Consider the following 24,732-nt stretch of genomic DNA (forward strand, 5'->3'; position numbering starts at 1 on the left):
TCACAGAGGACAGATAAAACTTGCAGAGTTGTGAGATGTAACTTTGATGGGGTTTTGCTGAATTTACGGATATATTCTCAGACCACAAAGGACCCACAGGATTCTTGTGAAAACACGGTGTGAAGAACATGACTGGAATGAAATGTGACTTTTGCGCAAAATTTTAAGTAAGATGGAGAAGAAATATCCACCAATAGCGGGAAAAGAAAAAGGTAAAGTTTTGTAACATGTTTTTTTTTTTTCTTCTTTTGAACAGTATGTGGTTAGGGTTAATGATTGGGGGACATCATGGAGAATTAATTGTCATTTCATCAATAGGACCAGGACCTGGACGCTATGGGCTTCCACCTACCATTGGATTTATTGGCCATGACTTTACAAAACCTTCAAGTCCAGCATACTCTTTCCATGGTCGAATGAGTGGCAATAGTAAGTTAATGTTCTTCACTGCTTGTGCTTGATTATTGTAAGCCACTGAAACCCATGATGTAATGGCACATTTTAAACAGCAGGCGGAGGTACTGCCAAGGATAAGAGCACAGCAATTTATACTTTGGTGAACGTTACTTTTTCTCTCTCTAGTGTACTCTGTTGACTCCAGTCCCGGGCCCATGTACCAAATTAATGCCAAAATGACTCGTTTTGGGAGAGACGGGACACCGGCATATTCAATGCTGGGCAGAATAAAAGCACAAAGTAAGAGGGACTATTGTTGATATTTTTTATTGCTGTCACAAGTGGTAACACTAAGTGCTTTGTTTTGTTTAGAAGAGTTCCTGCAGACCCCAGGCCCAGGCACATATAGCCCTGAAAAGGCCCCACCATGTAATCTTCAGCGCAGAACTCCACGTTATACTATAGGATCTCGCACACTGTACCACACAGTGGATGCAGTACCTTCCCCCAATAAGTACTGCCTCCCTCCACTTTTGGGCCCTCAAGTCCCAAACAAACCAGCCAGCGCAGGTTTTACCATGTCTGGGAGCTACCCCACAGGAGGACCAGCTGTGGACCTGGCCAAAACACCAGGACCCTGTGGATACAACAGCACAAACCCAAACATTTACCTGCATCGTCAGCCAGCATTTTCAATTCTCGGCCGCAGTACTATACCAAAAGATCACACCAGAAAACCGGGTCCTGGGACGTATAATCCAGAAACAGTGACTGTCCACAAGGCCCGGGCCCCATCATATTCCTTAGGCATCAGACACTCTGAATTCATCACACCACTCGTCATCCATTTACCTGATTAAAACAACAGGAGTCATTTCAATGAAAAAAAAGCATATTTATTCCTTTCAATAAGGAACTTATTGGATCAATCTTGACTCAAGAAAAAAATATTTAAAAAAATAAACAAATGCATGTAACATTTACCAATAAACACAAACTTGAGATGTGTGGGGTTAGGGAAAATAAAACTGCATTATAACCATAACAAAATGTTTGTTGTCTGTTTTTAAAAAACAGCTCACGCTTTTTTTAAAATACACGGTGGAATGAAATATAGTAAATAAAGTTCGTCCTCATAAAAATTGAGGTGACTGGAAGAAAGCAAACAAGAGGATAGCTAAACTTTAAATTAGGTCATGTAGTGTGTATGGTCCAAATATAATAAAATCCAGGTGGACGATGTATAATACAAGTTCTTCATTCCTGTGGGAGTGGTCTTCTGAATAGCAGTATATGTGGCTCTGAAAAAAGACAAGATGCACAGTATTAAAAAATAGTCATGGCAAATCAACCTGACTACACCTTAATTCTCTTCATTCTGGCTTAAATTAACCTTTCTCCATATTTTCACATTTTTAACTAATTTTAGTCATTGGACAATGTTGCCTTGTGCCAGAAACATGGCGGATCCCTATGGTAACATTCTATCTATTTCCAACATTCTATCCCAAACACTATATTTTACTTTTGGGAACCTGTCCTGCAGGGTGACGTTTGAATATTTTACCTGGTTTGTGTACCATATAGTGTATCCAGCCCTGGCTCTGCTGCACTCCTAGTCCCCTCCACTCATCTTCTGTCATTAGGTGGGATGTGGGCACCAGTTTGGCCAGCTGCTTTGGAAGTACCACATGCCTGTGGGGCAGCAAATAAAAGAGGTAAGAACAGGATGTGGAAATTATGTTATGTAACTGTACATAATACAACTTGTTCTAGCTCAATTCTGATAGAACAAGTTAGCCAACCAAGTGGGTTAGCGAATATCTGGCACTAGTATGTGTGTGATGATTAGCTACTGGCGTTAGTAAGCCAACAACAGCTTGTCAGTTTTCAACTTTATAGCTAACTTAGCACAGCAGCTTTAAGACAGCCACCCCCTCCATAAAATATACATACAATGCATCAAATGTAGTGAAACAAACACAATCATACAGTGTCGAGCTAAATTAGGGTTCAACGTTAGTAATCAAAGACGTTATTAATATTAGCAAGTTGTTAGCCGCGTCTAGCATCCTTCTTCATTCTTTTACTTTACCTGTACTCAAAGTCGTCGTCGGTATATTTGTCAGAATAGTATATCTGCTTCTTCGACATTATTAGTCGATGATAAAGCCAAATTTAATCTATATTCGTTGTTTCGCTCAAAAAGTCAGAAGCAAACTGCACTACAACACTGAAGTTGCTGCTGTCATCTGCCGCTGTTTTCAGGGAGGGCACTATTCAAACTTCAACGTCCCCCCGCTACGCTCTGATTGGTCAGACGTACACACGCGGAGTACAACCGGAAGTCGCCTCCATGAGGTCAACAAATGTTTATTATTTTTGATGATGATCAAATGGATGGTGCAGTGTCTGCTACAGTAGCATGTTACTTCAGTGGTGATTTGGGACCACAATGCACGTGATTGTACTGTGCTGTGAGGGTTTTGTATGTATTCTTAGATTATAGTATGTGTTTTTCAGGTTTTGCTAACACACACTGATAGATTACTATTTCGGGTTGGCCTATTGAGTTTTGCAATACCTGCAATTCATCAATTAAACATGGTAGGCCTACCCATTAGGTATGGTTGTATATTTTATGAATTTGCAAATGCCAAAAAGCAAAAATAAGTCACTAAATGGCTAGGGCTGAACGATATGGCAAAACAATTTAGCCCTTCTTTTTTTTCATTAAAGGTTTTTTTTTTTTTAGATTATTGCAAAGAAAGAAAGCAGAAACCACTCAAATGTTAGTTGTGGTCCAAACTCATTTCTAACTTTCCTAACATATTTATAGCATCCTTTCCCTGCTCTTAACAAAAAAAGAAATATTTTCTTTGTTATTGTTAACACACAAAAATCCTCCAGTACTTTTCCAAACTCCAACATTAGGTGCTGCTGCAAAGGAATTGACTATAAACCTGACAGTTAAAGTCCCACAACAATTACTGAGATGAAAATCATTAATAGTTGTTGACTTTTGCAGCAAGTTAAAAACAAATTGTTTGCATTTTAGCTTAGGCCTGCATGTAGGTCTTGTTTCTGGTTTTGCCGTCAGGAACACACTAATGTATTTATATATTTATTGGTGTGATTTTACTCTAGATGCTAAAAACAAAGCCAACATGTTTATTGGACAAATAGCCTACATAGACTTGATTGTATGTATTTGCTGCTTAATTTAGTTGCTTTACTGTCCTTTTTTATTGTGATATAGTAGGCCTATAAAGCATATTTATTCTCTGGCACAGTTGCGTTGATCAATATCAATCGGTTCATGAGTAACTTCACTGTGTAGTTTAATGTGATTGGCTGCTTGGAAGAAGGTGGAGTAAGGCTTATTTGTTCTGTAAACTTTGTTTTTTTATGTTAATCAAGCTTTTGGATTTCAGACTAAATCAAAACCTGATTTAAGTACCCTTGATTTAGGTGTAAAAATTAATCTTGTCATGTCCGGATCCCTGCACGTAAGTACGTTTTTTACTATACAATCAGACATCAATACATTGTAAGGGTTGTTCTTTGCAGATACCTATTTTAATTTTACCTTCCTCTCTTTTTTGAGAAGGGACCCTAATTTTGCAAGGCATACAACAATATTATTTGTACTTGCATTCTGGTGTAGTTCATACATTTTGTTGGTGATTTTAGATTATTTGTGTGTGCTATGACCCAGCTGCAGAAAGATCAGCTCGATTGCTCTCAAGGGAAATGGGGGCTTTGGACGTCAGAGAATGCAGGCAGATGGGACAGGGGGACTCTTTCCCTCATCTTTGTTTTGGTCTGTTGCTTAGTGATATTGAATTGCAGCAATCCACAGTAAAACACTTAAACTAATTGGATGTAACCCCTACCAGAACTAATTTATTTAAAACTAAATTCATATGCTTTTTAATTTTACAAAATACATCAATTAATACAATATTTAAGGGCTGTTCTTTTATGAATGTTTTTTTTCATCTATTATCAAACATGTATAGGCAGTATGTCTCTGTACAGCTCCTCTTTAATATTTGTATTATTCAAGCGATTTGATTTTCCTCGTGATGTGACATCAGATATTATGATATCTGAAGAAGAGGATAGCCTCGGCAGATGTGTTTTTGCTGTTACTGTCTGAAAGCAGCTGGGCAGGGCAGGGCTGACTGAATGACATCATCCAAAGAGAGAGCGAGAGAGAGAGCCTGGAGCTGCCTGAAGCAGTAAAAGCCAGCAGGCCGGCAGAGAGGAAAGCGGCATGGGAGTGGGACAGTGTGTGTGTGTGGACTGCAGAGGACCTGACTGCTTTCATTTCACTCGGACAGGAAAATACAACAGCTTTTGGAGACAGTCATAGTTTAGCTTAGTTTTGGCCCTTCATTTTTTTACCTGCCCCCTTCCCTTTCCCCTTTCCCCATTTTTCTATTCATCTATCATCTGGAAGAGACCCCCACCCCTTTTTAGCTCCTGATACAGAAGGCTCCTCCGGGCATGCTCCTTAAGCCAAAGTATGACCGCTTTCGCAATGAGTCTGTGACCTCCTCTGATGACCTGATGCAGAGCCTCGCCATGAGTGGAAAAGTGGTGGCCACGCCAGTTCCCTCTTCTACACCAAACCTCCCTCTGCCTCCCATGCCTGCTCTGGACCCTGGCCTCCGGTCCTCGTCTGCTTCTGGTGGTGCTGCAGCGCTGGCAGATTCGCCCTGTTTGGATGGCGACCAGGATGGCACCACTACCTTCTGCATGCTCATGCCTAAAATGCCTCAGTGGAAGTTCTCCAACTCGCTGCTCAGCCGTAGCCCGTCTAATTCCAGCTCCAGTTCCAGCTCTAGCAAAGACTCTGGCAGAGCAGCAGCAGGGCCAACTTCTCAGACTTTTGCCTCTTCTTCTTCACACAGGCCCAATGTAGCAGCTAGTGGCCCAGTTGCCAGTCTGGCAGCGGTGCTTAACTCGTGTGACCCTGTGTGTATCACCCCATGTTCTTTACAGGCATTCCGGGGTCAAAGGGCAGTTGCTTCAGCAAATTCAACCAACCCTGGGGGACATGGCTTTGGGGCAACTGAAGCCATGGCAAGTCCTGGGAACACTCTGAGCTCCAGATCAGGACTAAACCGAAGGACCAGAGGGGAAGGAGCAGTGTGGCTGGGCAGCGAGGAGTTCAACCAGAAAGGAAACTTCATCCACAAACCTACCCAGGGCTGGCTCCATCCTGACAAGAAGATTGCAGGACCAGGTGCCTCTTATATTGTCAGGGTAAGTAAGCGCTACGTGTACTCCCTGCCACTATTACATCCACTACTTTTTCTACCAATTTGCATCAAATTGTCCCACACTTGCACTCTCAATTATCCTGACCTATTGTACATGTTTTTAGTGGTACACAGGGACAAGGAAAACATGTAAACTCCACACAGAACAGCCCTGTCCGGCCTGGGGATCGAACCTTCTTGCTGTGAAGCACGAGTGCTAACCACTGTGTCACTGTGCCCTTTGATGCAGCTCATAACGCATAAGCTGAAGAGTACATATTTTCATCTAGATATAGGCTTGGTGTGCATGCCTGGAGGACTGCATCTGACAAAGCAAAGGGCAGAGATAAACAACAGTCATTCCACAGTGTATCATTTTTCTTTCGACAGTGTGAGATGGCTGTTTGACTAGTGCTTATAAAATATTTAATCTGTGTATATTCATTACTTCATTTGTCAAACCAGTTGTTCTCATTCCTCTTTTCCTAAAAGAAAGCACAACACAAGCATTGTGTTTACAAGGCAAGCTTGTTGCCTTTCTGCTTGGCTCCACCCCTTGCGCCTCTTTGCCTGGCATTTCTCGTTCACTGCAGCTTCTTTTTCCCCATACTGTAGCTTTATCTTTCTGCCTTAATGACATGGCTGTTGATTAGTCCAGTCTGGGGCTCAGCATGCTCTCTAATGCTATTATACAGGCACCATTCATGCCTATATTCAATTAGAATTTAATCACAGTCATTTGCATCATGTGATGTGGGAAAGGACGGCTCGTGGGAGTGGTCCATCTGTTAGTACAAGGTTGTTTTGGAGGAGCTGTTAAAGATGATGATTCTCTAGCTAGCATACAGCATTTGTCATTTTTGTGTACAGCAGAGCATGCTAATGAAGGTGTTTAATGCAAGCAGTGTGGTATACGCAGTGCATGTATCAGTGTCAGAGTGACAGATTTGTGACTATATTTCTGCTGCGCTGTGCCATTTTTAATCTGCATTGTTCCCATAGGAGACAAGCATTCACCTACTCTGTATGTTTTGTTCTCTGCTTTACCCTCTCACACATAACATACCTGCATGCACACAGACAATCAAAAACAACACAAATAAACATTACAAACATTATTGTTTGTTTGGCAAGTCACATTTAGGCTTTCTCTAAAGATGAAATTGTCCAGACCCTGCTGAACACAGCATTTTCAACTGTTTTCCCTGATACTTAAAAAAAAAAGAAGAAAAAAAAGAAAAATGTTTAAAAGTAGGGAAATCAAGTGTGATCTCACATTATCAATGCTATTGTTTTTGTTGCTTTGTTGCTTTTGCTTTTAGATGCAAGAAAAATCGATTATTACATTTAAGAAAGCATCACATGTTTATGGCTCAGTTGAAGCATGAGTACAAAGAAAAGAGAAAAGGACCATCTTAATTCTCCTGATGGAAGGCTTCCCTCTTCCTCTAAATTTGGTTAAGCTCATTAGGGCTGTAGACTCAGTGCTCACTAACCTCTGCATGTCTGTCCTTTTCGTGTAGCGCTGTAATAGACATTTACAAAAATAGATATATCTGGATACAATCACATGCTTATCAGAACATGTTTATTGAGATTAAAATGCACAGATTACAAATTTAGCTGGTCTAATACACAATTGAACATCTTGAGACAAAGTGCAAATTCCATTTGTTGTGATTTCTGTTTGTTCAGCCCTATTTTCTTGTTTTGGTGGTGTAGGTTTGGGCTGTAGTTTGTTACAATCACAGCATCGAAACATATACAATTATGAAACGCACTTTCCATCCCTGCTCCTGAATGTCACAGGGGATGTGTGGTGCTTTTAGGGCTTCTAATCTAGTTGAGTGTCCATTAGCACCTGAGCCACATGAACCATCACACAATGCTATATTAGTACACTGAGTCATGTTTACTCTGGTCATTGTTGTATATGATGCTACGACGTAATATTTTATTTCTCCCTGAAAGCATTTGAATTGTTGGAATCCCAAGCTGGTGGCTAATATTATACATTTGCTTTTACAGTACATGGGCTGTATGGAAGTACAGAAGTCGATGCGCTCTCTAGACTTCAACACCCGCACTCAGGTGACCAGGTAAGATTGTATTTATATTGTAATGATGTGAATTGCATCGGTTTTATTGGTAACCAGGGATCCAAATGGGAATAAGCTAAAACAGACTGTTGTTCCGACCCCAGACCTGAATAATTCCATTGTAAATTTGTAAAGAGAACTGGAAAGCTGTAATGATAACGAAAGTCAACAATCAAGAGATGTACATACAAAAACATTGGTCTAAAATAGCGTGTGCCAGCTGCTGGTGCATCTTAAGGTCACTGCTTCTCAGTCAGTGTCCTATCATGTGATGTTATTGTTATAAAACGGATTTCTTGCACTCCATTACCTCACAGGAGGGTTGCGCTCTTTAGTCTCTCACCCTCCTTGTCTCTCTCCTGCCAAAAATCAATAGTGGGTAATCGGAGCCCAGAGTGCGTCCTGGGCTTAAGTGCAGAGGGAAAAGAGGCGCATGAGATGGAGAGATAGAGAGACTGATGTATTATTGATGATGCTCACTAATGACTCTGGAAAGCTGCAGTGGTCCTTGGAACGTGCCCTGCTGGGTAATGTCCCAGCTCATAACAATGCCAACACGCTGCAAAAAGTATTGTCCATTCCAGTTATTATTAAGAGTTATGCAAACCTGATTAGCAGAATTGCTGTAGCAAGATAGCATTCATATTTCTTAATGAATTTACAGATGCAAAATTTAAAGAAAAGGTTGCAACTACATGTGCTTTTGAACACCATGTGTCTGTGGCTCAGATGAAAGGACATTTGACTTTAACTGTTACATAAATTATTGTAATACACTTATATTAGAATGTAATATACTTGCATATTAAAATGGTTAGTGATCTTAATAATAATATAATAATGTATCGGTTTTATATAGCGCTTTTCTGGACACTGAAAGACGCTTTACATTGCACTGCTCATTCACACCATACTTGGTGGTAGTAAGCTACTATTGTAGCCACAGCTGCCCTGGGGTAGACTGACGGAAGCGAGGCAACCACCCTCCGACCACCACCAACCACTCACTCACTCACTCACTCACTACATTTGCCAGGCTTCCTAGAGTTACTAAACGGTCTCCTATCCAAGTACCGACCAGGCCCTTGCCTGCTTAGCTTCCAAGGTCTGACGGGATTGGGCATCGCAAAGGCGGTATGGCCACAAAAATGTAAAATGTAAAACTTCATAATGGGGTGTAAAATGTTGTCATTGTGTTAAGGAAATGAGGTTGAAAAAGAATGGAGTTGAATTTGAAGCATGTCAGAGGAATGTGAAATCTTATTAAGGCCTTTCTGACAACAGCATCAGCAGTCATAGTGCAGACAGGAGGACAAAAACAACAACAACTTAAAACTCCTCCTCCTTTGTCTCTCTCTCCCTCTCTCTCTCTCTCTCTCTCTCTGTCTCTCTCCCTCTCTGTCTCTTCCTCTCTCTCTTTCTCCCTCTGTGTCTCCCTCTCTCTCCCTCCCTCTGTGTCTCCCTCTCTCTCCCCCTCTCTCTCTCTCCCTCTGTGTCTCCTTCTCTCTCCCTCTCTCTCTCTCTCTCCCTCCCTCCCTCTGTGTCTCCCTCTCTCTCCCCCTCTGTGTCTCCCTCTCTCTCCCTCTCTCCCTCTCTCTCTCTCTCTCTCTCCCTCTGTGTCTCTCTCCCGCTCTTTCTCTCTCTGTCTCTCTCTATTTCTCCATCTCTGTCTCTCTCCCTCTCTTTCTGTCCCTCTCTCACTCTTCCTCTCCCTCTCTGTCTTTCTCCCTCTCTCTCCCTGTCACTCTCTCTCTGTCTCTCTCCCTCTCCCTCTCTCCCTCCCTCTCTCTCTCTCTCTCTCTCTCTCTCTCCATCCATTTCTGCATGAATCATGATAACATCCCTGAGAAGACCTCTAGATGAAATGTGTTTGGGACGCGTCTTGTTAAATATTTATGAGCTATTTGATAGGGCAGCAGAGTTCTTCTCTGTTGTCCCCAATTAAATGCATCATCTGTCAATATGCACACGTAGCAAAATAATTATGATGTAAAATTAGTAATATTGGACAACAACAACAAAAAGGAACCCCTTATCTTATCCTGCAATTTTCTGAATAATGTCATGGGCACTGACTGCTGTAGCGGTCCCTAAGGATTAAAGTCGAAAGAGAAGAAGAGTTACTAGTCCTAACACATGAAACTGGTTTCGCAATATTTGACCAGTGCTGGGCCTCTAGCCTCTGACTCCCCAAAGCAGAGGGTACAAATGTTTAACTTTTACAGGGGTTTTAGTTTGTGTAACTCTGATGTTGACTTTTACTCAGTGTGTATGGGGTCAAGAAGTATTTGTATTGGCAAAATGTAATATCCTGGGAACATTTTGTGGCTTCTGGTTATTTCATTTTTAGTAAATACTGTTGTTGTTTCTTTTGCTATTTCAGTTTTACTTACAGCCTTACATCACAAATACTTCCTCAACCTCAATAAATGCATTTCAGCTTTTTATGGCCGTTTAAAAGTAGAGATCCACTTTTTGTGAAGGTAAAGAGTGTATTTATATAAGGCTGCTCTGAGGGTTTAGAAGCTTATATTGAATTGGCTTCTGTAATAATCTGACCTGTTTTCAATCTCCTAACTAGAGAAGCCATCAATAGACTGTGTGACGCCGTGCCCGGTGGGAAAGGAGCATGGAGGAAGAAGGTCAGCAACAGTGATTACTTCCTTTACATAGCCGTTACTTATTTCAGAATGTTATTTTGTCTTTGATAGGCACAAAATAAAGCTCTGCAGTCTATAATGGGAAAGAGCAACCTTCGGTTTGCAGGCATGAGCATCGCTGTCAATATTTCTATAGATGGTCTCAGCCTTCTTATCCCAACCACACGCCAGGTGAGGTCATCAAATGTACAGCAGCTATGGATGTACAACATCTGTATGTGAATCATATCTTGTGTGTGTCCAGGTGATCGCGCACCACCCCATGCAGTCCATTTCATTTGCCTCTGGGGGAGACACAGTGAGTGCAGTTTATAAAGCTCTTCTTAATGGCTGAAATGAACATTTGGCAGTGACAAGATGGATGATGGATTTCCAATATCATAGCCTAAGACTCAGTTACGGTCGTTGATCGAGTTACAGTGTGCGTTATATATTTTCCTAATGGGATTTTTCTGTTTTCTTTCTTTCTGGTCCAGGATACACCTGATTATGTTGCATATGTGGCAAAAGACCCAGTAAATCAAAGAGGTAGGTACAAAGACCTGATCAGACCTGATCATCATTACAATCGAGTATCTTCTTGTGTGGTGTAAGAGCTCTTTTCACACATGCAACTTCCTATGGATAGTGTCTGGAGCAGGTCATTGTGCAGAAGAGGGCACTAGAAGAGGGCATATCTGTGAAAAGGACATGTGTGACTGTGTGATGATTTGGCTTACCCTTGTATTGTGCTTTACAAGCTTGTGTACCAAGTTTCTCAAAGCGCTGCACTGTAGTCATTAAACATTTTCTCCATACTCGGTGGTGGTAAGCTACTATTAAGTTTAAGTTTAATGGTTTTGTATAGCCCAATATCACAACAGAAGTCGCCTCACAGGGCTGAACCAAACATTAAGGCAATAAAACAGAGCAATAAATATGACAATTAAAAGTTCAGGTGAATCCAGGCAAATATAATGTCCAATAGGAGGTAGCGGCGAGCGGCGTGGGTGTCCCCCGTCCTTAGATTCTCCAGCACGGCAAGGAAAAACTCAAAAACCCGGCAGGAGAAAAGAGAAACCTTGGGGAGAACCACAGAAGGAGAGATCCACTCCCATGGACGGACAGGCTATAGAGACCCAGGGCCGAAGGATCCCTCAGCAGACGGGCCAAGATTGCAGACCGTCCAGTCCTCAGATTCCAGAATGCAGGGTTCCTCTGTTCACCCAGGTTCCTCCGTTCGATCTTGACAGGCACTCCCGACAGGGAGTGGGACAGGAGACACCATGTGAACAGTGATGAACAGACTACAGATAAATTAAATATTGTATCATGATAAGACAACGTCTGCAGTAAGAAGAAGAGGATAGCGCTCAGTGGACCGTACTTCCCACAGCAGTGTTCCTCCTAAGGCAGCTTTACTTCAGGCTGTGGGTTAGAGCTTTACCTAACTGACCTGATTATAAGCTAATTCGAAGAGGTATTGTAGCTATTGTAGCCACAGCTGCCCTGGGCAACCTTATGGAAGCTCCCACCATCTGCAATAGTGGGAGCTGAGATTTGATCCTTCAACCTCTCGGTTATTGGATAACGATCTACCATCTGAGCTATTGTTGCCCCCAGTGTTTGTTGTTCGTCCTGGGGCAAAGATTGGAAGCCATCATTCTGTAAGTGCCCCAGGGTGGCTAAGGCTTTTGGCAACAGTTTATTTAATGAATACTTGATAGATTTAAGTGAGGAGAAATACATGATGCACCATAAGACTAATGCATAAATAATCAAATATCATTGTCTCAAAAGTACATTATTATTTTTTACATCTTTTGTTGTCTTATAGCCTGCCATATCCTGGAGTGTTCAGATGGTTTGGCTCAGAGTGTCATAAGCACCATTGGTCAGGCTTTTGAGCTGCAGTTCAAGCAATATCTACACAGCCCTCCAAAGACCATGACACCTGCTGAGAGGTAATGCATAATATTATCCCAATTGCATTTTCTAAGTAGAAAGATGTATGTTTGTATCCTTAGTGATCTGTGTTAAAATCCAATGAGTTATTTACTGATCTTAATTGTGCAATCCAATATGGGGTTAGATATAGTAATGACCACAATCTTCCCATTATCCAGGTCAGTGAGGTCAGAGGAGCCTCTGTGGGGGGAAGAAGAGGACTTCTCAGATCATGACTATTACAACAGCATCCCAGGGAAGGAGCCCCCTGTTGGTGGAGTGGTAGACACCAGACTACGGCCCAAGGGAGCCCTGCTGGGTCACATTCACACACAGCCTCAGAGCAAGAACACAGCATCAGTAAGAGTTATATTATCACAAATCAGTAATCATACACATTGTGTTCAGCCTGCCAACACTCCACAGCAGCAAAGGATTGAACTGAGCCATCCATATCATACTAGTTTAGGTTTGTTAAAGTATTAGTTTTAAACTTTATGTATTTAATTTCACACTGACATTGTTTAATCAGTTAAAGTAATATAGTTTTCATTTACAAATTGTACAAATATAAAATAACCAGTGTGTATATTGATTGAAAAACATTCACCCATATGAATTGACCAGTCAAAAAAAATGACGGATACGATTCAACAAAATGTGGTGTCGCTCATCACTATATCACAGCATCATTCAAAAAACAGTTGATTTGCAGTTAAAACATAATACGGTGTAGCAGCTTCATATGTACTACTGAGCTGATATAATTATGACTGAAAAGTATTGTGCTGTGTGCTTGAACAGATGGGCGCAGCGTCTCGGAGAGAGCAGACCTCGTACCCTCCCGGACAGCTGTGTTATGAACTTCATTGGGACACAGAGGTGACCCACAGCTCAGGTGAGACCTGCGTGTGACAGAAAATATGCAGCTTCTGACCCACATAAAGAAATTCATAAACCTGGTTGAGCTTTGAATTTTTGCTCTTTATAATTCATGTTTTTATTTTCTTTATTATCTTGCTGCTGCTACTTCGATCGTGCTTTGATCGTTTCATTTTGATAAAAAAAAAAAAAAAGACTCAAAACCCAGGCACTAAATAAGAGCAGCACGGGCAGGTACTAAAGGTCTTTTTAAACAGCTTATCTATCCCTTTTCTCAGAGCACCCTATATAAGAACATTTGGAGGAACAAGCCACAGTTTTAATAAATGGTTATCCTTTTGTTGTATTGTTTTTAATATTGAACAGCATTTTGGACTGTATGGAATTGCAAATATGCTTTACAAATACATTTGACTCTGACATCTTAGAAATGTCACGCCTGCGTCACTGATCAAAACTCACAACACAAATCATTTGATAAAAAGAGCGAAGGAATATACCTTCAATGTTAAAAACTAATATATGTAATATATATATATAATATATGCTTTATTTGCATTTATATTCCCCAGGACTGACCTCAGATGGATACCTGTGTGCTGATGGACATTCTTCAGCAAACAAAGACTATGAGGAACACCAGTACGTCAACACACAGAGTCTGGACAACCTGGAGTCTCTCACACATGAGCCAATCGGACGCAGTGTCGCTAAGGCACTGGACAGCCCCAAGAAAGACCTCTTTGACATGAGTGAGAATTAGTATTTCCTACTGACATGGTTCACCTTTTTCCTTTTCATCCTTGTATAGTCTCTACTTCCAACAGGACCATTTGAAGATGCTCTGAAGCTTCACGAGGCCAGCGGGGGACTTTTAGGCTCTAATGTCCCCCTTGTGTCCGGTTCAGGAGACGCAGTGTGTGTGTTGGAGGACCAGTGGCCCAGTCCTCCTCGCCGCCGCGCTCCAGTGGCTCCTAATGAGGAGCAGCTTCGCAGAGAGCCCTGGTACCACAGTCGCATGAGCCGGAGGGATGCAGAGAAACTCTTGATAAGAGATGGGGACTTCCTGGTTCGGGAGAGCACGACCAACCCAGGACAGTATGTGCTGACAGGCATGCACTGTGGCCTGCCCAAGCACCTACTGCTGGTTGATCCAGAAGGAGTGGTGCGTGTCGTCTAAAATATGTTTTTCTCAAGCAAGATTAATATAAACTCTGGAGTGTACAAAATCACGCATTTCTCATTGCGCCCCATTCAGGTCCGGACCAAAGACATGTTGTTCGAAAGCATAAGTCACCTTATTTTATATCACCTGAAGAATGAGCTGCCCATTGTAGCAGCGGAAAGTGAACTTCACCTCAGACAAGTGGTCCGGAGGAGACCATGAGCATCTCTGCATGTGATGGTAATATGGAATACAAATTATTATCAATGTTGTGACTTTAAGCAGAAAATGTAAGATTTTATTTCTTCACAGATGCTCTTTGGCATGAAAAGAAGCTTGCATTCCATTCTGTTTTAGCTACACACTGGAATTTAAACCCTGCTCCTGCTGCTCTGAAGAACTGACCTCACTCAACATACATTACAAAGCAGTACTGAGCAAAACAAAATGGTGGAGCTGGAAATGTTCAAGTTGTTATGACCAAAGACAGCAATTTAGTCGTAAAGGACAGAGGATTAAAGACTGATGTGCTTCCTGCCTGTCGACGATCAGTGCCACATGAGAAATGAAACCTGTCACTCAACTCTGACTGACTCCCAAAAAACGGGGCTTAGGCTTTGTCCAAATCAGAAGCACCATCTTCAGCTGGAAAAAAAGACTGTTGTGTACAAGTCTCACAGAGTGAACAATTAGATTTTGAATAAAATACAGTATATTATGTACTAACCAGAGGATCAATTATTTGTAAAGCCCTGCTTTTCCAAATGTGTTATGGCCATATTAAGCTGAATGTCTTTTTCCAGTACGTACATCAATAATTTGTGCTCTTATAAAACATGTATCTGTTTTAGGGGCTGTTTTAGTACATTTGTAGTATTTTTATGTGTTCTGAACTTAACTGTTCTCAGAGGCTCGACAGTTTACTTATCTGCACTTATCTAAGCCTGAACATTTCTGTCATCTTCAACTTCAGTGCCTTATCACTACAGCCTTTTGTCTTATATATGCAATTATGATACTAATTACCTGGTTAAATACTTACAAACATAAACACAACAATAGCTCTTAACAGTAATGTAAGCTGCTTTTATTTTTATGCTGGATGCTGTTTAAGACAGTCTACTTTGTTAGTGTATGCTCATGTCCCTCCATTTTGTCAATTGCAACTCAGGAAATAAATGATTATTGTTCAATATCAACATATTTATACTGTATTTCTGCATCTATTTTGTGCTGGGTATGTGTGGCAAATGTCATTTTTAATTACACTATTTATCAGCCCTATGTGATGAGTATGTGCCACAACCTGATGCACAGAGAAATACCATATGGTCTGGTTGGTTCCTCTTTTTAAATAGTAGCTTTGCCAATAAAATTGCTTTTTAAAGACCCACATGTGTTTGTCAGTCTAACCATTCCCCGTATAACTAGAGAAACAATTATGCAGAGCAGTTGACTTTCCTTTTATTACTACAAAATGATACAAAACAGCAGCCTGTAACACATTTAGTACACATTTCTTCTACCCTGTATACACACTTATTGTTTGTGTTCCAGCAGTCTTCTTAAAAAAGGCACTCTAATTCTTAGTATCTTTCCAACTGGAGCTTTGATAACATAAAGCTTACAAAGTGCTAAACACAAACAGTTCAAATGTTTTTGGCTCATTGTGACTCTCGTCATGTAGCTTAATTTTTGAACATAATTCAAAAACACTGGTCGATCAGTGACCTTGATGTGACATCCTCAGGATTTGGAACAGAAGACCCTGCACATCTTCATCCATATGACCCTGCAAGGACAGAGTACACCAAATCAACAAACATGAGGAAACATTGGACTTTTTTTTTGTAGTAATGTGTTATGAACCTGTACAGCTGATAGCAGATGTGAACGATACACTGCCACGACCTGCTTGTGCTTCTTCTCCCAGTCCTAAAAACATTTCTACAGTAATTTTTATGCACTTAAATATTTTCTTTTCTACACACGGTCTATTAATTTTATGTTAGCAATCACCTGGAGCTGCTGGGTAAGTATGGCGACTCTGTTCTGCAGGGCCACTTGCTGCCCAGGGTTGTTGTTATTATGATGAGTGGAAGAGGACATGTCCAGTGGAGGTGATAGAGCACCAAGAGCCTCTTTTAGCCGGAACACTTCTTTCGACAGCTCTGTGATCTACAACAAGACGATCATTTTAAGTGAGCAAGGAGAGTTAAACAAATCACAGCTGCAGTTTTGCAGGATGTGATATACACATCCAGAACCAAGATCCTGATGCGAAGGCGCAAATACAACTATAGCATCCCCGTACTCTGGTCCATTCATTGCTGCCTGTTCACTGAGCTTCTGGAAGGCCATCCCAGAGTCCCTGAGGACTCAGAGTCTGGAGGCCTTTAGAGGCCAAAAAACAGTAATGTTAAATGTTTGTGCATTGTACTTTTAATGGGTGTCCTTGATGTAAGGCGAACTTGAGCGCTTAGAAAGGTGCAAAACAAATCAGATGTATTCTTATTATTGTTGTTGTTGTTGTTGTTGTTGTTGTTGTTGTTGTTGTTGTTGTTGTTGTTATGATTATGATTATGATTATGATTATGATTATGATTATGATTATTATTATGATTATTATTATTATTATTATTATTATTATACAGTACCTTACGATCCTTTTCCTTCACTAGATTCTGAGATTCTTGGATCCCTTTGTGGAGCTCCTGAATGTGGTTGGACTGAGCTTGTATTTCATTCAGTTTCTGTTGCATTGATGCCACTTGAGTCTCAGCAGCCTGACGCTCACTTTTGTTGAAAAGAGCTTCCCTTTGAACCTGGAAAACCTATGGCAAAGAAGGGAATTGTATGAGGTACAGCACATAGTCAATTCTAGAATATGTAGTGTGTGTAGTGACAAATGTGTGTTGTTTTGTTACGTACGGTGCAATGTTAATGTTTTTAACAGTAAGCAGTACAACAAAAACTAAATATAATGCACAGGAATGGAAATGTAATTTCACTCAAGCAGTTTTGGCCCAGTAGCCAACAACAACAGCCATAATAAGAGCGGTGAAAGAGCATAAAGGAATGAGAGAAAGTAATACATGTATGAATAATGTAAAAGGATACTTGAGGTCTTCATAGAAAACAACCCCCCCTGCTGCAACCACAGCAACATACACTATAAACCATAACCGACCAGCACACAACAGTACGTACCTCTGTGCAGGTTTTCTCATGTTTGCGAGTGAGATCGTTGAAACGAGCTGTAACGGCATTTATTTCTGCTTGCATAGAAAGACGCAATGCTTCATGGTCCTCCTTGGAGATTAGGCCCTGCTCTGCCGCCTTATGAGACTTCAGCTCTCTCAACTCCAGCTCTTTGTCAGTCAAAGCGTCCTCAGCCGCTGCCGCCATACCCTGGCTGGCCTGAAGGGCGTGCTGTAGTTCTGCCTGTCATGTACATACAACAGTATTTAAAAACAAATGTCAATGTATAATGTGTCTACAACCTTTTTTTTTTTTCTTTTTAACCAATACAGTGCAGCTATTCTTCAATTCTAATAATTGTATAATACTGTTTATTAACAGTAATTCTTCAACAACCTTGACTTTCTCATGCTCATCTTTGGACACTGAGTCTTGGAGAGCTTCAAATTTGGCCTCTAGCCGTGCAGCCAATTCCTCAGCTTGGCCTCTCAGTGTCTTCTCCTCTTGAAGCTCTTGGAGGGTCTGTGCTAATTGCTCTGATACAGCAGACAGCGCCTCCTTGTGTTTGGAGAGTGGGACTGCATTTTTCAACTGTAGGGCATCCTGAGCTCGCCCCTCTCGCTCAGCACATAAGCAGTCCAAAGCCTGAGCTGCTTCCTGTCTCGCAACTTCAAGTTCCTCCTGAACAGCATCCAGGCTACGCCTCGAGTGGTCTACTACAACAGACACACAGCAATATTGTTATTTGGTATATAATTATGTGGAGTAGAAGCTAAAGTGTGTATTTTATACTAACATAAGTTTATCTACAGACCATGTTATGTCTTGACTACCATTTGAACAAATGTTATTGCAGAGGAAATTAATATTTTGCAATAGCTCACATCAGCAAATCATTGAAACTTTGTATAAACCACTCTCTCAATACCTGATCTAACTGAGCGTCCTGAGCTCTCGGAGTGCTCCTCCTCTTCCTCCTCCTCTTCCTCATCACCTTGTTGCTCTGGCCTTAGTCTCTCCAGCTCCAGGAGGGCATCGTTGAGACTGCGAGCAACTTCCGCTCTCTCTCTGGCCAACTGCTCACACTGCAGCCCCAGAGTGACCTGCACCTCTTCCAGCTCTAATCGGGGCACACGTTTCCTTAGCTCCGCCTCCAGCTCTCCCAGTCTGTCCTGCAGGCGCCGGACCTGGTCATTCTCTCCACCACCAGGGCCTTGACTCCCCGATTTGCTCTGGGTCAGCGTTGCCTCCAGTTCTGCCACTTTGTCCTGGAGGGACTTAACAAGACTTGATTGTTCTTCTTCTTTGTCTGTCTCTCCCTGAGCTTTCGCCTCTTTCTTCTCCAATGCAGCCTGAAGTTCGTTCACTTTCTCTGTCAGCTGTTTGACTGTGTCACTGTCCTGACCGCTGTTACCCTCGGCTTCAGCCTTTCGCAGGCGCACAAGCTCCTCCTCCAGCTCGCTCACCCTGGCCCTGAGCTGTTGTGCTTCGTGGCTAAGACCTTGTTCAGACCCACCCTCTGCCCTGGCACCTGTCACAGCTGTATAGCCTTCATTGCAGTCCACGGACAGAACGCCCAGACGCATTTGCTCTTTCAACTCCTCCAGTTCGGTTTGCGCAGACGCCAACTGCTCTTGATGCTCACGCAGCTTCTCTTTTAGGGCATTTGTACTCTCTCCCTCTCCGGCATCTAACTTATTATCCTCCCTGCAAAACAAATACATTTAAAAGATTAGGCGGAAAACAAATCGGTATGAACACTCACAGCCAAAATAGTGCTTCTGCATTGATGAAATACTGAACGAATCATGGTGCACTTTTAGCTAACGTAGGGCCTACACAAAGAATCCACACTGAGTCGTCTCAGGGTGTATTGAAAATGATCAATAACATTATTTGTGCTACAATTGTATTTGCTGTCGTACTTCTAACTAACAAAGTTAATGCAATAAGTGCAGGAATTTGGACTTCACGGATGGACATAATTATAAAAGCTATACATTTGCAGTAGATTTCTTCAGTGGTGCTAGGATGCATGGATAGCTGTAGCTGTAAGGGGCTTATAATGTGACCTGTTGGATACGTTAAACAGATCAATCCGCTTTAAGACTACTTCACTTGACTTGAGCCGTACCTTTCCCCATTCACACTCGAGCCCTCGTCCACAGATTGAAGCTGAGATAAGCGCTCCTGCAGGGACTCAAACTCCTTCCTGAGGGTCTCGTACTGCACCAGGGGCACAGCATCCGGGCTGGTGGTCTGCATGTCCGTGTCGTCTTTCTCAAACATCTCCAGCATCTAACAGCCAATGCAACATAATAGGTAAATCGCAGGTACCCTTGGCTTCTGATCATGTCTTTTTTAGTCCAGTTTCACATTGCTATTTCCTTAGATTACAAATTCACTGAACATTGACACTATAACCCAGGACTCAGTTTCAATGTCTTTATTTACTTATATAAAATCCCTGTGCTAATGACATTACCTGCACTTTGAGTACTAGTTCAGAGTTTTGCGTCGCTAGTTCTTCTATTTGTTTGCGTAGCTGGACCACAGAGTCGGAGTCGGCAGGGGAATGTGATTTCTCTTGTGCAGGATCATTGGGAGTAGGCGATGCTCTGGAGCGCTTTGACAACAGCTTTTCTACCAGGCACACACAGCAGTCACAGACAAATGTACAGTCACATCAGTACAAAATACGCAAAGCATTCCTTCTTACAATGTTATGGTGTCACAGATGCACACACCTGGGAAGGCCAACATCTCATCAGTGTCATCAGAGTCACTTGCACCAACAACATGGACCTCCTTCAGCTCTTCAAGCAGTTTGTCTCGTTCCTTCTCAGCTTCTTGCAATCGCTGCTTCAACTGTGCCACCTTAAACATTATTGAATCAGAGAAAATGAAGTGTGGTACACATTCAGCTCGAGAAAAGCTCAACTCAATGAAATACCTCCTCCAGGGCAGAGGAGGCGCTGTGCTGTTGTTGTTCCAACGTTTTAATCTTCTGTAGCAATCGACCTCTCTCGAGACGCAGGCGACGGATTTCCTCGAACACCTCCTCATCCTCTGACTTCAAAGATAAAAGCACATGAAATAGAAACTTTCATATAAACTTTGGAATATGATCGAGTGGAAGCTAACTGTATTTGTTTGGCCCGTGTTTTGCGTCTCTGCGGGTTGGGGAGAAGGAGAGGGAGAAGGTGAATCAGGAGGCGGCTCGGGCGATGAGGTCACGGGGGCCACAGGGGCCACACGGGCTGAAGGGGGCGGCGGAGCGGAGGATCTGGGCTGTGGAGATGGAGCCAAATTCTGGAAAGAAAACACAAAAAATATGACCAATCCTGTTCATTATAATTTGCTCTGACTAAAACAATGGTTTACACGCTATAGTGTATTATGTCGATTGCGATTGAATTCATCATCTGGTTGTTTGTAGATGTTTTAAACAAGCAAATGAGTTCAAATCCTTCTTTTAATGACAATTACAAAATATACTGTGAAGATCCTCCTCTGTCCAAAGACGTTCAATGGGAGGAAGAGGGTGGCAACAGAGCTTTTATAAGAACTAAGCCAGATCCTGTATCTAGGGCATGAGAAGCAACACGCCGTTTATCACATGCGCAGTACCTGCAGAGGGGAACGAGGTGGTGGAGGAGCTTTGCGTTTGCGGGCAGTGGTCCCCCCTTGCACTGATGAGGTGACTGAGGGAGGCTGCTGGGGCTACAAGCAGGAGGGATGCATCATAAACAGGCTTAAATTGTAAAGCTATGGGAACAATTACACAGACAAGCCAGGTCAGCAACAAAAGGAAACAAAAGTAAACAGCGGGAAGTGAGCTCATCTTGGAAAACATGCACCATATGCCTGAGCCAAGAAAACCATGATTCCATTATGGAGGAAGTGATACAAAATACGGCTATGCAACAATACCTCCTCGACTGCACCCTCTGAAGCATTATGAAGGGGAAAAAACAGCACGACAAGTTCTTTAACTCTGTAATTACTAGGCCAAACCACAAAAAATGAACACATGAATTTCCTAGAATGTCCGATATGCAACCTATTAATTCCAATTTGTGGATGATGAATTACCTGGTGGTGGGCCATCTTTCAGCATCTTCAAGATCGTTTGGTTCCCTGTAACTTCGCTGTAGTCACTTGCTTTATGTCCCAGGGCATCAACGAGCTGTGTGTTTGCCTCAGCTCTCAGGAGAGCACTCACTGTCTCGACGCTGTCACTTTCACAAGCCACCATCAGCGCAGACCTGCAATTCAAGCACAGAGTAAAAGCACAGAAAACACAGTATCTGAGCATACAGTGGGAGGAAAAAGTAAGGAATTTCTCACATTTCTGCCTAAATTGGTCATAAAATGTGGTCTGATCGGGTTAGGGTTATGATGTTGGTGTGCTGTTCCATTTTTTCCTCCACACATGACATTGTGTGTTGCGCTCAAACAATTCAACTTTGGGTCAATCAGTCCACAGAATATTTCAGTAGTGCTGTAGAACCAAAGTTGAATAGTTTGGGAGGAACACACAACGTCATGTGTGGAGGAAAAATGGAACCACACACCAACATCAAAGCCCTATCCCCACTGTGAAGTACGGTGCAGGGAGAGTCATGGTGTGGGGCTGTTTTGTTGACTCAAAGCCTGGACAACATGATATCATCAATAGAAAAATTAATTCACAGGTTTGCAGAAAGACTTAAGACATTCACAACAGCATGGAATAAGTAAGTGAACCCTTGTATGAAATAGCTGGCTGACCCTTCTATAATGGCAGCAATAACGGCTTTACTGTAGTTGCAAATAAGATGCTCACAACGATCAGGATGAGTCTTGGACCATTCCTCTTTACAAAACTGCTGCAGTTCAGCGAGATTCAGGTGGTGTACTTACTTATTCCACACTCTCCTGTGAATGTTTACATGTTAGGGCCAATAAAAATATGATAAAACGTAAATGTTTGGGTGATTTTAATAAAGATCGGACCACATTTTACAAACAATTTAGGCAAAAATGTGAGACATTTCAAACGGTGCACTTACCTTTTCCTCCCACTGTAGACAAACTAGTTCAACACAAGTGATCAATATGAAATGAGTCATTTGGTATTTCAAGTCTGTAATATAAAAAACACTACTACCTTCCCTGGTTGTCCTGGACGTTACAGTTGGCACCTCTTCCTAACAGAAACACACACAGCTCCACTCTGCTCATCTGGGCTGCGAGGATCAGTGGAGTTGCTCCTTCCTGATAGAGTAATTAACATCATGAAAAGCTTTATATATACATTATATGTAAGAAAACCATTTCATTTACCCCGTCCTGAACATCTATGTTGGCTTTAAAATCCCAAAGAATCTCAGTACAGGATAAGCATCCACTGATTGCTGCAAGAAATATAAAAAAGTACATTTCAGTCACTTACTGAAAGGTTTTTACCATTGTTGTTGTCACTAGAGTAACCTGCATGATGAAGGGGAGTCCGGCCAATGCTGTCTGTGCAATCCACAGGAAGTCTTTCCTGAAACAGATTTCTCATTACTTTCCTAAATGTTACACTCACATAGCTTTACTATTTGTGCTTTACCTGTAAGAGTCTTTTCAAACACTCGGGTTGTCCATTTTTGGCTGCTAGATGAACAGCGCTTAAGCCTGTGTAAGTTCATCATACACTAAATAAAATTAAAGAGAATTTAAAAATGTCAAATAGTAACAAGTAAAAGTAACTTTACCAGCCCCATCTGTGACACTGAGATCAGCTCCATTTGCTATGATAACTTCCAAACAGTCAACTCTTCCTCGAGATACACACAGGTGGTATCTGAAAAATAAAAACACAATAAAAGTATTTATCAACGATAAACAAAACCGCTTTTATTACAAGACACTTACGCTGACTTGCCCTCTGCATCCAGCTTGGTGGGACACAGCCCTTTTTTAGCAATGAGAGCTGAGACTTTGTCAGGTTCATTCTGCTCCACAGCCTGCAGAAGTCTGTCATCACTTTTACTCCAGTCCTGACTCTAAAGACAGGCCAGAGGACAGGTCGTTACCCTGTACAGTGGAATGTGATACCAAACAGCATATCTAATAACAGGCCAATTCACATCGATACAATCAACTTCTTATAGAAACTATTGACTGTGTGAAAATGGAAAGTATTTTTTGTACAGATTAAACAGAATGTGTGTGCCCTTGTCTTATGTCTGTGAACTATCAGGCTACCAAAACGAAGCGAAGAAAATACATACATGTAGCGGCAGCAGGCTGAAACATGGGCACAAGCGCTTCATCAGGCTAAAGACAGGCTTCTGAGGATCCATACTGCTAGCGCACTAAGCTATTTATAGCTAAAACTACTAAGCAAATGTTCTACTTAACACTACCAAGTCTTTTATACATACTGATTACAATAGCCAGGGACAAGGCCATATGACGTTTCTCTAGATTTCGAGTCTAACTGTACAACTCACACACTCTGCATCCAACACAGCATCCTGTCTGCTAGCTGGGGCATCCTGCCTCAAGTTCAGGCGCTGCTCTTCTCTCTCACAAAAAACCCCAAAACTGCTGTCCTCTTTTCTGTGACCTAATATGTATCCAAAGCGTCGCTCTCAGTGGCCAGCTCTCCATTCCTCCCCATTAATTGTCGTCGTCAGATTCTGCAGAGCTTCTTCTGGTCCTGCACAGATCTGTTTCTCTGCAGTCACAGGATGGACCCGTTTGATTCGAGGACTCAGCACAATAAGAGAATGCACTGCCAGAGGTTCTGGTCCTTACACAGGGTAATGTGGCAAGTAGCAACCAGTCAGTTTATATTAGAATGGGCTACTGTGATGTAACAACATGTGGCCCATGTTTGGTATATGGAAGAATATAAAGTATAAGAAAGTGAAAGTATAAAGTTTGATTATATAAAAACAATAACACATAAGTCTGTTATCTATTGTGTGTATTGCTTTGTGGCATTGACAGAAGGAACGCATGAGTTCTTTGAGAGTGGGTCTGTGTGTGTACACCTGAATAATTGAATGCCACCTGAGATCAGTGGCTATAGCAGCAGTCTGGACACAGCACTGCTCTCCTGCTGCTGCTCAGTGACACAGAATCCCCCTACTCTC

General features: G+C 42.0%; 5 protein-coding genes across 5 annotated transcripts in view; 2 read left to right on the forward strand and 3 right to left on the reverse strand.

The window, feature by feature from the left end:
* The window catches only part of tle2b (TLE family member 2, transcriptional corepressor b), a 245,645-nt gene that overhangs the window by 27,878 nt on the left and 193,035 nt on the right, over positions 1-24,732 (reverse strand). The gene's annotated exons all lie outside the window — the stretch shown is intronic.
* Positions 139-1,256, forward strand: cimap1d (CIMAP1 family member D; the record flags this gene model as incomplete). Its single annotated transcript, XM_079574796.1, has 4 exons — positions 139-212; positions 319-429; positions 583-696; positions 769-1,256. The coding sequence occupies exons 1-4, from the start codon at positions 173-175 to the stop codon at positions 1,254-1,256; spliced, it is 753 nt and encodes a 250-aa protein (XP_079430922.1). The 5' UTR covers positions 139-172.
* On the reverse strand, positions 1,422-2,666 carry cks2 (CDC28 protein kinase regulatory subunit 2). The gene is made up of 3 exons (XM_079574812.1): positions 2,492-2,666; positions 1,964-2,091; positions 1,422-1,697 (listed from the first exon to the last, which is right to left on the reverse strand). Exons 1-3 carry the CDS (start codon positions 2,548-2,550, stop codon positions 1,654-1,656), a joined length of 231 nt encoding a protein of 76 aa, XP_079430938.1. The 5' UTR covers positions 2,551-2,666; the 3' UTR covers positions 1,422-1,653.
* On the forward strand, positions 4,509-15,357 carry shc2 (SHC (Src homology 2 domain containing) transforming protein 2). The gene is made up of 13 exons (XM_079575109.1): positions 4,509-5,670; positions 7,695-7,765; positions 10,347-10,407; positions 10,477-10,596; positions 10,670-10,723; positions 10,902-10,953; positions 12,242-12,368; positions 12,531-12,711; positions 13,156-13,249; positions 13,806-13,985; positions 14,061-14,398; positions 14,492-14,638; positions 14,711-15,357. The coding sequence occupies exons 1-12, from the start codon at positions 4,909-4,911 to the stop codon at positions 14,618-14,620; spliced, it is 2,169 nt and encodes a 722-aa protein (XP_079431235.1). The 5' UTR covers positions 4,509-4,908; the 3' UTR covers positions 14,621-14,638; positions 14,711-15,357.
* ankrd24 (ankyrin repeat domain 24) lies at positions 15,998-24,307 on the reverse strand. The gene is made up of 22 exons (XM_079575126.1): positions 23,863-24,307; positions 23,504-23,634; positions 23,344-23,432; positions 23,199-23,263; positions 23,075-23,132; positions 22,928-22,998; positions 22,752-22,858; positions 21,695-21,867; positions 21,533-21,549; positions 21,230-21,322; positions 20,744-20,911; positions 20,553-20,672; positions 20,347-20,476; positions 20,085-20,242; positions 19,734-19,897; positions 18,528-19,306; positions 17,996-18,315; positions 17,609-17,842; positions 17,056-17,232; positions 16,418-16,576; positions 16,268-16,333; positions 15,998-16,190 (listed from the first exon to the last, which is right to left on the reverse strand). The coding sequence occupies exons 1-22, from the start codon at positions 23,932-23,934 to the stop codon at positions 16,122-16,124; spliced, it is 3,420 nt and encodes a 1,139-aa protein (XP_079431252.1). The 5' UTR covers positions 23,935-24,307; the 3' UTR covers positions 15,998-16,121.

The sequence above is a fragment of the Gobius niger genome (assembly GCF_951799975.1).
Source record: "Gobius niger genome assembly, chromosome: 17".
NCBI lineage: Eukaryota > Metazoa > Chordata > Actinopteri > Gobiiformes > Gobiidae > Gobius > Gobius niger.